Below are 15184 nucleotides of genomic sequence, written 5' to 3'. Positions count from 1 at the left end.
GACCTTGAGAGGGGAGTTCTGCTCTGCTGGAGACGTGGGGATGCTTTATTACATTAAGCCTGTCTTTGCAGTCTCATTGATCTTGAAATGTAATTTGAAGTTTATTCTAAATATCTAATGATGAAGTCTATTCCATATACTTCATGTATAAATCCTTCTCAAAGCTATTTTTGTGGCCATTAGCTAGTATGCCTTTTGAATCCTATCACAGAGTATTTGAAACTTAAATTATTTTTAAAGGCAAATGTTAAAAGGGAATGGCTTATGGGAAATGTCTGCCAAAGATATAACACCTTTGAAAGTGGTATTTATAAAGTTCATAATACTCTCATAAAATCAGGATTTATTAATAAATATTGATCTAATATTCAGTTGTTATCTAAGCCTTTTTCCTTCCCTGGGGGGAACAAGGCTAAAAACGTAAAGGCTGCTTACAATTTTAGGAACTACAGTACTGTAGTTCATGTAGAAATAAATAATAATAACATGGAAAACTTGAGTTTGACAGGAGTTTTTAGAAATACTTTGTCAGGAAATGTTAAGCAATTAGTAAAACAATTTAGTAACACCTACTTATGCTTTGTGATATGTCCTTGCTGCTGCATTTAAGTAAGCCTTTGAAGGCTTTGTGCTGTTTCTCTTGTGTCCTGTCTCATGTGGTGTTGCTTCCGTTGCTTCTTCTCAAGCTTCAAGTCCCTCAATTCTGCAACTGTGAATTACTGATCAGTATACCAGTGATTGGGTTTGCATGGCATGACATCATGAGTTTGAATTTGCCTATATCTCTGTTGAGGCATACATGTGAGTTTGATCCTCGCTGAGCCTCCTTCTGAAATTATGAGTAAATGGATTATAAATTTCTCCATCTGAACTGTGTTTCAGGGAGTTGAGGTCCGTTTCCTTCCTGCTTCTTACCCAGGATGATGACTGTTGATCACAAACTTGCACACTTAAATTCATTTCTCTAAGTCTGTGCTGTCACATCATTACTGTAATTACACATTCTGTGCAAATGTTTGGTGACAGCACTGTGGTAAATTATGTTATAAGCCTCTGCTGCATCCTTTCACTTTGCCAGGTATCCGAATATTTTCTTGAAGTCATCAGCAACCTAAAACATGCATCTTGCTCAATTTACAGATGTGGTGTTTGACCTTAAAATCGCTCCTGCTCAGCGCTTCGGATGCCTACTGATACATCTTAGATCAGTGACATGTGCAAGGTCTGCCTCACCTTCACTGAACTGGGAGAAACCACAAAAACGTGGGCTTTCCAAGTTCCCATTAGCCCCTCTCATAATGCATTAAAAAAATTAAATGTCAATTAAACAACAATAATAGCAGTGCCCTTTTGTAGAGGAATTACTTTGTACATGTTTAACATTTACTATAGGATGGGATTTTTCCCCTCCTATGTCAGGATTTCACACGAGTCAGACTTGTAGCATCTGCCTTTCGCATTGACTGAGTGGGGAGCATAGAGCAGCACACCTACGTGTGTAAGAGCCCAAGCTGCAGTTAAATGTCTCAAGCAGATGGCAGAAGTACCTCTCTGTGGGGCCGGATTCTTGCCTGAATGGGAGCATTTGGCAAATTAAATGAAGTATGTGGTCGGATGGAGAGGTCAAATATAGAAGACAAAGTGCCGAGTGCTGCAGCTGCCCTAATTCGATTACGGAGCAAAAGGGAAGTGCTTAAAACCTAGGCTGCTTCAAATCTGAAAAAGGGAAAATAACTAAGCCTGACTGTCCTTCCTGGATCCTCGTTGCTGTCTCTGGGTTAAATCATACGCAGCCAAGGACTGGCCCCTCTTGATTAGGGCATTTGGTTTTCCAGGGTGGGAAAAAAAAAAAAAAAAAAAAGGCAATCTTATTAGACACCACACAAAAATCCCTCTGAAAAGTCTCTAAAGGAGGCAGTCTGCTAAATGTCTGCTAAATGGGCCGAGTACACAGAATCCCTTCTGGCACTGTCTTGAATGATGCATTTACCAATATTAATGGAGATACCAAACCATATTGCTCCGCAGTTCCTCCTGCGCGCATTCTGTGTGCAGAAGGCACATATGTGTATGTGAAATGCCAATTATGCACGCAAACGTGTTTTGTGTTTGCTGGTTGAAGCACCAGTGTCTTCCCAAAATGCCAACTGTCCATTGCTACGGCCAGAACTCTTTGCTCCAAAATGTTTTTCCAACCCAAAATCCGAAAAGGTTGTTTCTTTGGCCTGTTGCATTGTAATCTCTGTTCTTCTGGGGATTATATAGCTCTGCGGGTGATTTCTGTAATTCATTCTGGTCTTTCATTAGGAGTAATAGACGATCTTAATTACAGCATGCCACATGACAGACTGGTAAAGGTGCTAGAAATGTTGCCAACAGGAAAAGAATTGGATGATGTGAATATTTATTAATTAAGAGCTGGCAGTATGACGGGAAATAAGGCTGGACTTGTGTCCAGTGGAAGCTGTTGTTTTGGTGTGGGCATTTGTCTCAGCGTCGCAAATTATATTGGGATTTTAGGAACTTGACGAATTATCTTTAGCTGCAGCAAAATAAAAGCAGCCTTTGAAATTGAACATATGTGAAGTAGAGAAACACGGCAACTTTTGATATATTTTCTGAAATTGTTTTATAAAGTCCAGTTAGCCTCACTGTATGTTAATTTGTGATGAGCATTTACTCGATACTATTAAGTATGCTTAGAGCGTATTAAGTTACCGCAGTAAAGATTATTGCAAATGTCAGTAAAGATATAAATGGATGCATCATCTCTGCTGCTTGCTGTTGGGTTCCCAGAAGCATCCGAGGGTCAGCGGCTCAGCTGTCTGCTATTCCACTTTCTAAGGTGGTGCAGAGTGGAGCTGCTGTGCCCTGCAGCGCTGCGCAGTCCTCACGGTTGGGTCAGTTCTCCTCCACTTAAGCAAGGCCTTCAGTCATCTCTTGAGCTGTTCCAGAGGACTGATGTTATGGCGTGTTCCCAACATTGAACTCTGCTGAGGTGGGTGGGCACTCTGGGGAGGAGCAGGCACCCAAGTGGAGTGTCACTGTGCCAGGCGCTGCCAGCCTCACCTTCAGGCAGTGGTGATGTGTTGATGGTGGACAGTCAAGAGTGGTAATGCCGTAGGGGAAGATATTCTGTGAGATGCAGTGTTTGATTTTTGTTCTGAGAAAGGTGGGCTGCTCAATGAAAGGCAGTTACCATTAACATGTCAAAATCTGTCAGGGTTACCTCTAACATCAGAACTCCAACCCTTCTTTGCACGTAGCTGTCTGATGCACCAGGCTTTCCACCACAGGCAGGTGGTTGCTGGGTTACTGTGTGGTCCTGGCTGAGGTGAGATGAGCGATTTAAGTCAGTGGGATTCTTAGCATGAGAGAATACCTGCCAATCCTTCTCAAAGGAAAAGGAATCAGCAACAGCAGTACTCCGTAAGAGAGAAAAACAGTAATTTCTAATTATCATTCAACTCATTGCTTATCCTGAAGCATTCTCTTCAAGGAGGAATTGTCTCATGGGTCAGGTCACACTTGTGGGGTGGGGAGAGGCTGCTCGCAGGGTGTGCTGCCCTCACTGCAGGGCTGGGGACACAGAGAGGCATGCAGGAGCCTGGTGCAGCGTGTTGGCTGTGCCTGTGGCTGAAGTACTTCCACATCCCTAGAGCAGTAATGCTACCTGCTTTCGTTCTCTGATGATTTGAGTATTAATTTGCTTCCTGTGATTATTAAATGTGTATGTGCAGCCTATGGCTTTTTCCTTCCCTTTTGCGTGTGATGTGCGAGCAAAGGAAGACGGTAATAGTCTCTAGGGATGTGTACAGCTCTCCATATCTGAAGTATGAAGTCAACTCAGGACCATTTTGTTCTCATAAAATATACAGCACTGCAGTTTAATGGATGATGGCGTAAATGCCGAGATTTGATGGGCAGAGCCATTTTCACTGGGAGATGGAATGGGCTGAAGACTCTGCGTCGGCCAGGAGATGGGTAGGACTGCAGAAGCAGCACCGGGTGCGCTGTGTGCCAACACCCAGCGAGCACGCTGAGCTGTAATGAAGTCGTAGTGCAGATGAGATTATTTTTTTAAGTACTGATGAGTAGGTTGAAGCATCTTGCAGAAGGCAATTCCTCTCCATTAGATATGTGGTTTTCTCTATTTTTTTTCACAGTATTCGGTGTGATGGAGAAGATAGTTTCTCCTCAGGCCACTACGCTCAGGCTTCGTGTTTGGCACACAAGGCAGCTGAGCAGCCCCAGCTGCAGCGCAGACAGTGCAGGGCAGCACTGTGCCTTCAGCTCCTGCTCTAGGGATGCTCTGCACTGCTTTGTTTTTAGCACTCGGGCAGAAAACTTTGCAGAGCAGCAACCAGGCCAAGAAAACTGCAGGAGAAGGAATGTATCATTTCGGAAACTCAGCCGTCCCCAGCTGCCCACCCGCTTTGCCGGTTGCAGGTAGCCGAGAGCCCACCCGCGGCCCGAGAACTTCCCTACACTTGAGAGTGGCGGAGGGGGGCGCAGGTGCGTGGCCGTGCGGCGAGCGCTCGGTAACAGGTGTGCTCCCCGAGGGCTCCCGCAGCGGGGCGTCTGTTTCCACCCCTCCCTTCTCGGGGCTGCGCGGGGCGCTGCGGGGGCGGTGCGACGTCCCTGGGAAGCCGCAGCGGCGCAGCCTTCCGCGGCCTGGGCACCGCGCGGCCCCTCGCGATTCAAGCCGCGTTACACAATTGTTGGAGGCGGCTGGTGCACCTCCGGCCTCCTCCAAGCCGGTCGGCTCTATTGTTTAGGCAGTAGAGGGTATTTTTGCATTTTTTTTAACCCCCCTCTCTTCGCCCCCCCCCCGACAAACTGTAGCGCGTTTCGAATAATTCTAAAATTAACCGCACTTTTGAAGGACTAATTGGTGTCCGCGGCAGGCAGCTGTGTCAGAGCGACGGCCGAGCCGGGGGCGGCGGGCTCACTATCATTAGTGGGAACGAGCTCGCTCGCCGCCGCCGGGAGCCCCGCGGGGCCGGGCTCGGGGGAAGGCCCCGACGGCGCGGGGAGGGGCGGCGGGCGCGGGGCTCCCGGCCCGCAGTGCCGCGGCAAGGCGGCTGCGGGGGCGGGCGGAGGGAGGAGGGACGGCGGGAGGAGGGACGGGGCGGGAGCCGGGTGAAGGGAGAGAGGGAGGGGAGACGGGAGGGAGCCGGCTCCGCGCCGCGCAGCATCGGGCCGAGCGCTGCCGAGCCGAGCCGCCCTAGTGCCCGCCGCCGCCGCCGCCGCGGCCGAGCATGTCGGGGCGGGAGGCGGTGAGCTACCTGCCGGAGAAGGGGCTGTACTGCCAGCGCCTGCCCGGCCGCCGAGCGCGCAAGGGAAAGCGCGCCGACACCATGGGCTTCTACGGCACCCTCAAGATGATCTTCTACAAAGTGAGTACCCCGCGCCGCGCGTCCCCGCCCGAGGGCTGCAGTGCGCAGGGACGCGGCGGGGCGGCTCGCTGCCTGCGTGCTGCCTGCATGCTGCTTGCATGCCGCCTGCCCGCCGAGCCGCGCCGGTCCGCCCTCCTCCCGCACCGCAGTCCCAGTTATCGCAGCGAACGGCGTCGGAGGGACCTGCGCTTTCTTGGCGGCCGCCTGCGCGCTCGCGGGGACACGCAGCCCTTCCGCAGTTCCTCTCTGGCGGTTGCAGCAATGCCTCCCTTGGCCGCGTCTTGCCGCCGGAGCTCCCGGCTGCAGAGAAAGTTTTATCATCTCCATGTGCTAAATGACGGTTTTCACGCGTATTTGCGTAGCGCCTCCTGAGATGCTGAAGTCTGCCCGTGCGGCGGACCCGAGGGGAAAGTTCCTTAAAATGCCGGAAAATAAGGCGAGAAAGAGATTGTTGAAATCGTTAGGCAAACGGCCGTGGAACCATACGTAAGAATCGCACGTTGTTTCCGTTGCTACTGCGAAGGAGTGAGTCTGGGTAGCCGCTCGCCGTGCTGCGGGCTCCGTACTCGGTGCTGGTGAGGTGAGCTCCCAGAAACCGCGTCTCCCTCTGCTGCGAGCCCGAGAGCGGTGCGTTTGGAGCCTGTCAGAAAGGTAGTTTCCTTCCCCATGAAAAGCCCTTTCTGAAAAGTCCGTCCGTGCTAAAGCCTCTCGCGTACGCGCCGGTTGGCCTGGCACAGCCATGGAAGACGGTACCGGTGGTTTTGCGGCGATGCTCGCAGCCCGTCTCCAGGGGAAGCCCGGGGGCTGCTCCTCCCAGGCGCTGGGGATAGGAGCGGCGCGGGGAGGCTGGCGGTTTGGCAGCGCCCGAGGCGTCCTGGTCCGCGCTGCCATCGTGACACGCTACGCCGTCCCGCGTGGGCACGGCGGGGATGCGGTGTGCGGTTGCGGGCGGCTCTCCCCAGCTTCCTGCCTCCGTAACCAACCGCCAGCCACGCCGTCTGCAATGGCTGTTTGTTTAGGGAAAGTAAAAAAAAAAAAAAAAAAAAAAAAAAAAAAAAAGAGGACCATCCTGATTGGATTTTGATTTGTTTTTACTTGGAGAGCTGATGTAAGAAATGGTTAAATAACCATGAAGTAACACAGTATTTATAAAGATTGGATCAGCATCGTACGTAAGATGCTAACTTTTAAACCCTGTATCTTGAATGTAACATTTAGAGGGGAAGAAAAAAAAGAAAAAAATGAAAATGTTGAAATTGAAGTCTTAGTTGTTGCACAGGTAGTTAACGCATTTTGCAGCTCACAGATCTGAACAGCAGTTAGTATCCTTCTGCTGGCTAAAGTGCTCCAGTGCATTGCTTCTTCAAAAATTAAAGCAACAAAACCCACAGAAACTGTTCAGCACAGCAGCATCTCACTGGGTCCAGGAGCCTGCGGTTAAAGATTACCCAAATACGTGGAAAGTAATCCTTGTTTGTCTGACTGGATAAATATGGCTTTCATTGGTTTCCATCTCTCCGGTAATTTTTGCAGACCTGCTTCCCCTGTTAGCAGCTGCCCTGCTCATTATTTGGTTTTGATCAGATTTAATTGAGGGTGACATTCAGGAGCAAGATTTACTGCTTTTCATCCTTTCCCTTTTGGTGAAAATGTCTGTTACTCTCTGGGTTGGTTTTACTGCAGTTCCATGAATGTTATCATATTGCAACTTTAAAATAAAGGTGTGGATGAAATAAAACACATATTTGAATTTAGTTAGGCCTGACAGTGAATATTTGCTTTATAATGCTTACAGCTTAGCTAGAGTTTAACCATTTGCATGTGACTTTTAGTAGCGAATCTGAGCACAGAGAAGGAAAGGGGTTGGTTTAGGATTTCTCCTCCCCTCCCTGGAGAACAGAGAGGGACCAGCTCAGTAAATAAAGCGACGTGGAGTTACACACAGTTTTAAGCATTTGAAATGTGGGAATTAAAGGAATGTGATTCTAATGGGTTTTGGACCTCAGACAGCATTTACGTGTACATGCACCTTATAGAAAAACGTATCAAGTATCGTTACCTAAAGCCAGAGACTTAAAACATTGTTTTGACTGATGTTCTGAGTGTCAACTTTGTTGAAATCTACTATTAAAGTACAAGTAGAAGCTGATTAATTTTACAGAAGTATGCATAAGTACGACCTGTCCTGTCACTAAACCCCTCTTGTTACTCTTTTTCTTCACCTTGCAGATGAAGAGAAAGTTGGACCATGGCTCCGAGGTCCGTTCTTTCTCTCTGGGGAAGAAACCCTGCAAAGTCTCAGAATACACAAGGTAATTAATTTCAGTAACAGACCGCTGGTTCCACGATTGTTGGGTGTATCCATCTTTGCAATCGCTAAGCCTGGGTCATTGCTCCTCTTAACGCTAAAGCACCGTGGAGCAGAGGAAGGGTGGTATCAGTGTTTGTGTATTGCATAGCTAATTTAAATCACCCACACTGAAGATGAGTTCTAATGAAGTAGCCAGACTTGCACATTTGTTCGGTTGAGGTTTGTGTCTAATTCTAAATATAGCATGCCTGTTTACTTAGAGACTTTTCAGGGGCCGAAGCATTCGTGGGAATAAAATCAATCAGCCTGTTAAAAAGGGACATAATGATAAACCTAAAGACTATTACAAACTGTGATCAAATGTATCGCTTTGCTATGGCAACGGGAATGAGAGGATGGAAATTTATGTAGGCAGAGCAGACCATCTGATCTTAGTGGGAACACGTGTGTGCTTGCTATCCATGATGTGAAATTACAGAGGGCTCTGGAGTGCTGCTGTGCTCCTGCCCAGTGCCACATGGCACACAGTGTGCCCCTCACCCCAGTCAGACCTAAACAGGAGAGGCGGGCTGGCAGAGGAGGCCCTGGATGCACGTGGTACAACTGCAGCTCTTACTACGTAGTTGCCATAACAATTGTGCTCTCATGCTGCACTGCTTCCCGTTAGTTTTGAATTTACACAATTTACATGTTAAGCATTTTTTTCCCCTGTAAGAAGCATCTCCCCTCCTGCAAGCATTGTGCTCTCCTCCTAAATGCGTCTGGAGACGTTATTTTTGCACAATATGCTATTGTAGCATTCAACAACTGATAGATCTTTCAAAAGTAAACTGTATTTTATATCTCTTCCTTTAAGAGATTTGCCAGGTGTTGAGTGGAAAAGTTAGGACAGTGTGGGGAAACAGGTTCCCTAGTTGCTTTTCTGATACGTAAACACTGCAGCAGAGAAAGGGAGATGGTGCCTTGTTGCCCAGAAGAGCACGTATTGCAGTCTGTACCTCTCACAAGCTGTGGCTTCTCCAGGCTTTTCCGTTCTTCCCACAGCAAAGTGCTTTTGTTCACCCACCCGTTCTTCATGTGGCACATCATTCTCTGCACTCATGTAAAAGCAAACAGTTCAGGAACAAGGAAAGCACGCTTTTTGTCACGTGTATCTGTCACGTTCAAAGGAAATGCTGCACTCACCCAGCTTCCACAGAAACCCGGCTGGCCCTTTCAGGTGGTTGAAAGCAAACAGAAAAAATAAAGTAGGACCAAAAATCTTGCAGTTTAATCTCAGGTCAAAGGAAAGACACTTTCAGGTCTTGCTTTGAATAACTGGTTTTGAACGAGAACCAGTTTATCACAGAGAAATTAAAGTGTACCTGTTCTTCAGTGGCAGGCTCAAGGCTATGTAATTGTTCAGATACACCATAATCCAAAGCTAAGAGCCTTATTCTGGAGCTGAAATGATAGGCCTTGGCATTGTCTCTTGTACAGGTGATGAGAACGAGTAGGCTGTAAATAGAGATTTTGTTTTAGAAAGATATTTTCTGTTGTCATCGATTGGATTTTGTGTCATTATTGGCATAAAAGAATCCTTAAATAACATCTTATCCTCTCTTAAAATGTTCAATTGTATTTTCTGTAACAATGTTTAGGCAAATAATGTGGCTCTTGTGTCTGCTTTTTCATTTTCCCTGGGATCAGACGCTCTTTAACTTGGCAGGTCTGATGAACTTTGTTTGCATATACCAGGTAAAGCCAGTAAACGAGTGCCATTAAGAGGATCCCTGTTCTTTGAAACAGTATTTTTTATATCACATTATCTTTATGTTATTACTCAGTAAGATTAGCAGGAAAAAAAAAAAAAAAAAAGCCTATTGAAATCATTCTTTTCTTTTTCTTTACCTAATTGGGTAAATGGTAGACCATGCTATGATTCTCCTTCAGAACAAGGAAGACTGAAGAGTGAAAAATGTGTAGATTATGATGAGATAAATATGAAAATGAACCTGCTCTGCATCTTTGGGAGCTATTATTGTAGCCACTGAAATGTCAGTAAACCCCTGAAGCTCATACCTGCTGAAGAGTTGGGCTTATCATAAATAACAGGATTTTTTTTGGAGTCCCACAACTGCATTCAGAATTGTAATGTTTGTGAAATCACCATCCTACAGTTCCAGATTTCCTGCTAGGGAATACAATGTTGGCATTCTGTGAACAAAGTACTTTACATTATGTGAGGAAAAAAAAAAAGATAACTCAGTCAGCTGTATTACAGTAGACTTCTACAATAGCAGCTTAATCCCAGCTCTTTTTTTTTTTTTTTTTATAAAACCCCATCCCATATGAATGAGCTGTTTTTTAATGTCAGACTGCAAAAAACAAACTGTAATTCAGGGAGCACCTTTGGCTCCCCTTCACTTCAGCCCCCCTTTAGTTCCTCTGTCCTCCATCAACACACAAACTTTAAAACACTAATGAGTACTTCAGAGGCCAACTCCAGTCACTAGGGCAGTGGAATTGTTTGATACTTGTAGCTCTCTGTCAACAGAACATATTAAGAGCTAACGATAGTTTTCTGTTTGTTGATGAAGCAGCAGTAGCATGTTACATGCAGATGAGACTCTTAACTGGCTCCCTACGCTCCTGTCAGCCCAGTGAGAACAGCCCAGAGGAAAAAAATAAGTATATGACCCTGAATCCTTACGACAGCATAGTGGGCAGTTGGTGGAGCAGCCATTTTTTGGCCCTGGCAGTTTAGTAGTGCAGCGGTGGAAATGAAATTTTGGGAGCAAGGGATGAGAAGGCATCAGAGAAACTGATGCCTCAGGCAACCAGCAGAATGTTTTCATGTTGTTGTCACTGCAGGAAGTCTAAGGCTTTTTAAGTAAAATTTAAGTAATAGCTGCAACTTCTGTACTGGGTTTGTTTTTCTGCTGTAGACTGTAATTTTTTTCTCAATGTTTTACACACAACTTTCACTTTGTATTCCAGTACCACAGGGCTGGTGCCATGCTCTGCCACACCGACCACTTTTGGGGACCTGAGGGCAGCCAACGGCCAGGGGCAGCAGCGCCGCCGCATTACATCTGTACAGCCACCCACGGGCCTTCAGGAATGGCTGAAAATGTTTCAGGTAACTCGCACTTAAAGAAAGCAGCTTACCCCCATGACTGAAGCAAAAGGCTGCTTCAGTGAAGGCATTCCTCCCTGTATATCCCACAATGTTTCCTGCATTGATTTTGTGTACTGTTGAAAAAACAAACGGACATCAACTTCAAGGAAATGCAGCTGCCCATTTTAGCTAGTTACTGTAGAAACTCACAAAAAATACTGCCTTCTTTGGTTTCTTAATAAAATAGCCCATACTGTTTGATGCTTTCACATTTTCTGCAAATTCAGTCCAGCATGTTACAGCTGCCTCCGTGGCCTCAAGCTAACTGGAGATATTTTCTCTGGGAGACTGGCAAGCGGGAGCACATGGTTTGCCTCAGCGTAGGTATAGCACTAAAATTATCCCAAGTCTGCTATCTTCTAAGAATAGAAAGAAATGTTTAGGAAAAATAGGTTAAATGGAAACTCTGTGTGTATTTTTTTTATATGTTTGAGCACTGAATACAGTGTCAGCTGGTACACGTGCGTACATTGAGAACAGGGTGAAAAGAGGCTTTCTGTATCTTTCCAACAGCCTTGAACGATGTCTAAAACTTAATGTGACCAAGAAGCAAAGAAACCAAAACCCAGTGGTATAAGGGACACTTGCACAGTGGAAGCTGACACCTGGGTGACACCATACTGGGAGCAGCTGAGCCAATTCAGTGTGCATTAACACAGGCACACCTTGGGGCAGCGCGGTGCTCCTAGGGCAAGGAGAGCATCAGAGAGCTCTGCTGTGCAGCTGTGCGATGAGTTTTTAGGGAGGGATGACTCCCAGTCATTGATTTGAAAAACGGAAATATTATGTCTTCCAATCTTGATTAATAAACTGTTACTTCTAAAAATGTTTTCAGAAGGAATAGGTAACTAATGCAGGCATAGTTTCAATTATGATAACAGACGTTTCCAAAGATAGAACAACAGTGTTGTAGATACAGTAGCGAGCATACAATTTTGCAGGCAGGAGTGTGCTTTGGGCTTGATTCATGCTGCCACATAGTACCATTGATCTCAATCACTGTCACGGCTGAACATTAAAATAATAATGGAGAACTCCTTTCCCTCTTTATTTTTACACGTTTATGATCTGCATAAAACAGTGGAAGTTTGGAATTAAGATGTTCGTTCATGCTCATATGTAATTATAATGGTGTGTCTTTTTTTCTTTTGTTCTGACTGTCCGTAGAAAGGTGTCTTTTTAACCCTTAAGGATCGTATTTGAATGGTAGTTTGTAGATATGATACTTAATGTAATTCTGTGTTGTGTTTTAATACGCTGATAAAACTTTTAAGCTAAGGAAAGCTATTTTACATGTAGGACATAGTGTGCATTTTCTCAGATAAGATCAACAGTTATCAGTAGCGACTTGTTGAAAAAGCTGAAATGTTTGAGAGCAGGATGATGCGTGGCAGTAGGAGCACTGCTACTTGCTGTTTAGCCAGCATCATGAAAAGTCTGTAAGCCTATGGAAAGTCTGCATGTAATTGGTTTCTTGTTATTTTTGGTTTCGTAACGGAGGAACGATGCTCTCCATTAAGTAAATAATTAGATATTTTTGGTTTTTGAAAATACTTACTGTCTGTTGTAATTCCCAAGTTCTGATCTGGACTCTTGAGAGAAAGAGGCCTCTCTTTACTAACTAGGGATCATCTAGTAGCACTCAGTGATAGCAGCTGCTCTTACTGATAGTTTGTGCTGCTTTCACAAAGGGAGTCCTTTACTTTCAACCCAAATCCTTTAAAGTCACGTGCATGCCAAGCACACCCATTTTCTCATTTTTTTAATTTTCTCTTGAATTGTATGAAGTAGGTGAGTCATATCTGTTGAAATGATGAAAGCACAATCTCCAAGTCAGGGGAGGTAGCCCTGCCCAGAGAGAAGAATCAAATGGCACGTGTAGCATTGTTCTTGCAATGCCAGGCTTTTACGGTTCAGAAACAGAAATGGGAGGCCTTGCTTCTTTAGGTACTTTATGCCTCCAATGCCTGTTTAATAGCCCTATCATATTTTATGTGAAAATATATTCCCAATTAATTTTAAACTGAAGTTTCCAGGGGCACATTAGCTGGACGTATGTCCTGTTTCAAGGAAGAACCAAACTTTGGCCTGGAAACCAGCAGTAAGCAGAGATTCTCAGTTACTTGGAGGTCCCTGGCCTGTACATTGCCATTCAGATCCTCTCTTTTATTTACTTCTTTGGGGAAGGAGTGTAGAGGGGTCAAATTTAAAAGCAAAAGAATTCAAATACTAAGAAAACAAGATGTCCTCTAAGTTTGTAGGTTTTAAAATTTATTTTTATACATTACTCCTGCTCTTACGTTTTGTAGCTGACCTAGGTGTTTCATTTTGAAAATGACAAAAACTAATGCAGAAAGGAGAAATAGTTGGAAGTGTATTGCACTTTCCCTTTAAAAATGTAGATGTATATTGATTTCAGTGAAATATTAGTCTGGAAACAGAAGCAGAAGAGCATTGTGATAGGTTTGAGCCATTTAATTTCTTAAAGACCCATTTTCTGTTTCGTACTGACTCTTCGCTTCAGGACTTTTTAATGTCAGCTACAGGAAAACTCAGTGACCAAACATATTATAAGGTTTCTTCTCTTACAGTGAGCTTGTTTTTATTGTATTTGGAACAGGAAATATCTTTAAGTCACCAAGTTGCTTGCGGTAGGGAAAAAGATCAACTGCTTGCTAAATTCAGTCAGCAACAGTACTGCTTTACATCTTAAATTCAGTTTTTCTCTCTTCATTATTCCTGCTTTGCATACTTACAGTGTTAGGTAACTTGATTAAAAATTTGAATTTTCTGGAGATATCTCGGGGCATTCGTAGCAATGTCACAGTTGTTCCAAAGGCAGTAAGTACAGGCAGTGGTTTTAAGTAACTAGTGAAGGCTATTATTCTGCCTCAGATTGGAAACATTGATTTCTCCGTGGTTTAAACAGTGCCCAAATCCTCTAGCCATTGTTGGCTGGCGGGAATACTGTTTCTTTCCTTTATGTGAAGAGTTGGCTGAGCCACTGCAATTCACATTTCCTTACATTCTTCACTTTGTACTCTTCCAGAGCCACTTGTGAATACATAGATGCATGGGGCCGAGTAGCCCACCTCTTACATGATGCAGGCAGTGGAGATGATATCATCGCCAGCATTACGGCATCTTCTCCTTTACGGTTAAAAGTTCAAGGTCTCAGTGTTGATGTGCAGAATGGGAAGGACCCACGCTGTAGCATTGTGCTGCTTTGGGCTGTTTCACCCATACCAGTTTGGTTGGGAGCAGCAGTGGGGATTGCAGCCAATGCCCTGGTCGTCCCTGCTCATACTCCTTTGGCTCAGATGGCAGAGCAGTTCTGGCACATGTAAGCTACGCTCCCTTTGGAACAAGCTCTGGGTGAAGCCACTGCCAGCCTGCAGCAGGGACACAGCTGTCACTTCTCCTCCAGGAGCAGGCGCGTCTGGGGGAACCTTCAGCCTGGCTCAGCTTCAGTCACCCCTTGCTCCCAGAACCCCTGTTGTGACAGGCCACTCGCTGGTATGGCCTTTCCTGCAGGGGATTTTGCTCACGTGCTCTGTGTACCAAGGCTGGGATCACCTTTGAGCTGGCAGGAGCTCAGTAACTAGCCCGAGCTGAGTGGCAGCAGGATGCCAAACAACCCTTTCTGCAAGTCTGCATGAAACAGCACACCTCCGTTAGCAGAGCGCAGTCACAAAGAATAGCACTCTGAGATTGTACTGCAGCGTAACATGTTTAAAATAGGCGTCCTTAAGTTACCTGTAGTAGAAGAAAGAGCTAATTGCTGCAAACCGTAATGGTGCAAACTGGAGTTTAATAGGTTGGGGCTATGTGACAGAAGAGCATAGCTCACAGCAGAGGCACAGAAACAGGAGGAGATGGTGAAAGGATGAGTCGCGAGTCAGACGGGCGGGAGGAGGTGGAAGTTGTAGGAGCAGCAGAGATCTTCATGTTGATATCAAGTTGTTTTGCATGCCTGATAAAGACAGGAAAGAGGATTACACACAAGAGCGCAGGGGAGCTGAAGGGCCATTTTTTAGGTAGGCCGTGCTGTGGCTGCAGTAGCTTCGTGCTGAATGAGGGATGGCATGAGCAGTCAGAAGGCAGGAGCTGAAGCTCCTGAAGCTGAAGGAACAGGGCCTCCTGGGGACCCGAGGAAAAGATGGGACTCCTTATTTGGGAACCTCAAGTTCTCAGCTCCCTGGGATCAGCTGTCCCTGCACCAGCGGTACATGAAGGAATTAAATGCATTTTAAAGATAATATATATTCTTTAGAAAGATCTTCAATCTGAAAGGGGATCACCTGGTAGAAGTCC

At 45.6% G+C, this 15184-nt stretch overlaps 1 protein-coding gene across 5 annotated transcripts in view; it reads left to right on the top strand.

Annotated features, from left to right (window-relative positions):
• The window catches only part of FBXW7 (F-box and WD repeat domain containing 7), a 157496-nt gene that overhangs the window by 121984 nt on the left and 20328 nt on the right, over positions 1–15184 (top strand). For 4 of the 5 annotated variants that reach the window (XM_048943050.1, XM_048943051.1, XM_048943049.1 and 1 more), the window contains 2 exons: positions 7629–7711; positions 10690–10831. In XM_048943050.1, the coding sequence (XP_048799007.1) occupies positions 7629–7711; positions 10690–10831 (225 nt within the window). Of the gene's footprint in view, positions 1–5191; positions 5400–7628; positions 7712–10689; positions 10832–15184 lie in introns of those variants that run through there. The other variant, XM_048943053.1, reaches the window with a different exon arrangement.

Source organism: Lagopus muta, chromosome 4, assembly GCF_023343835.1.
Source record: "Lagopus muta isolate bLagMut1 chromosome 4, bLagMut1 primary, whole genome shotgun sequence".
Lineage (NCBI taxonomy): Eukaryota > Metazoa > Chordata > Aves > Galliformes > Phasianidae > Lagopus > Lagopus muta.
This window is presented reverse-complemented; position numbering and strand designations above follow the sequence as displayed.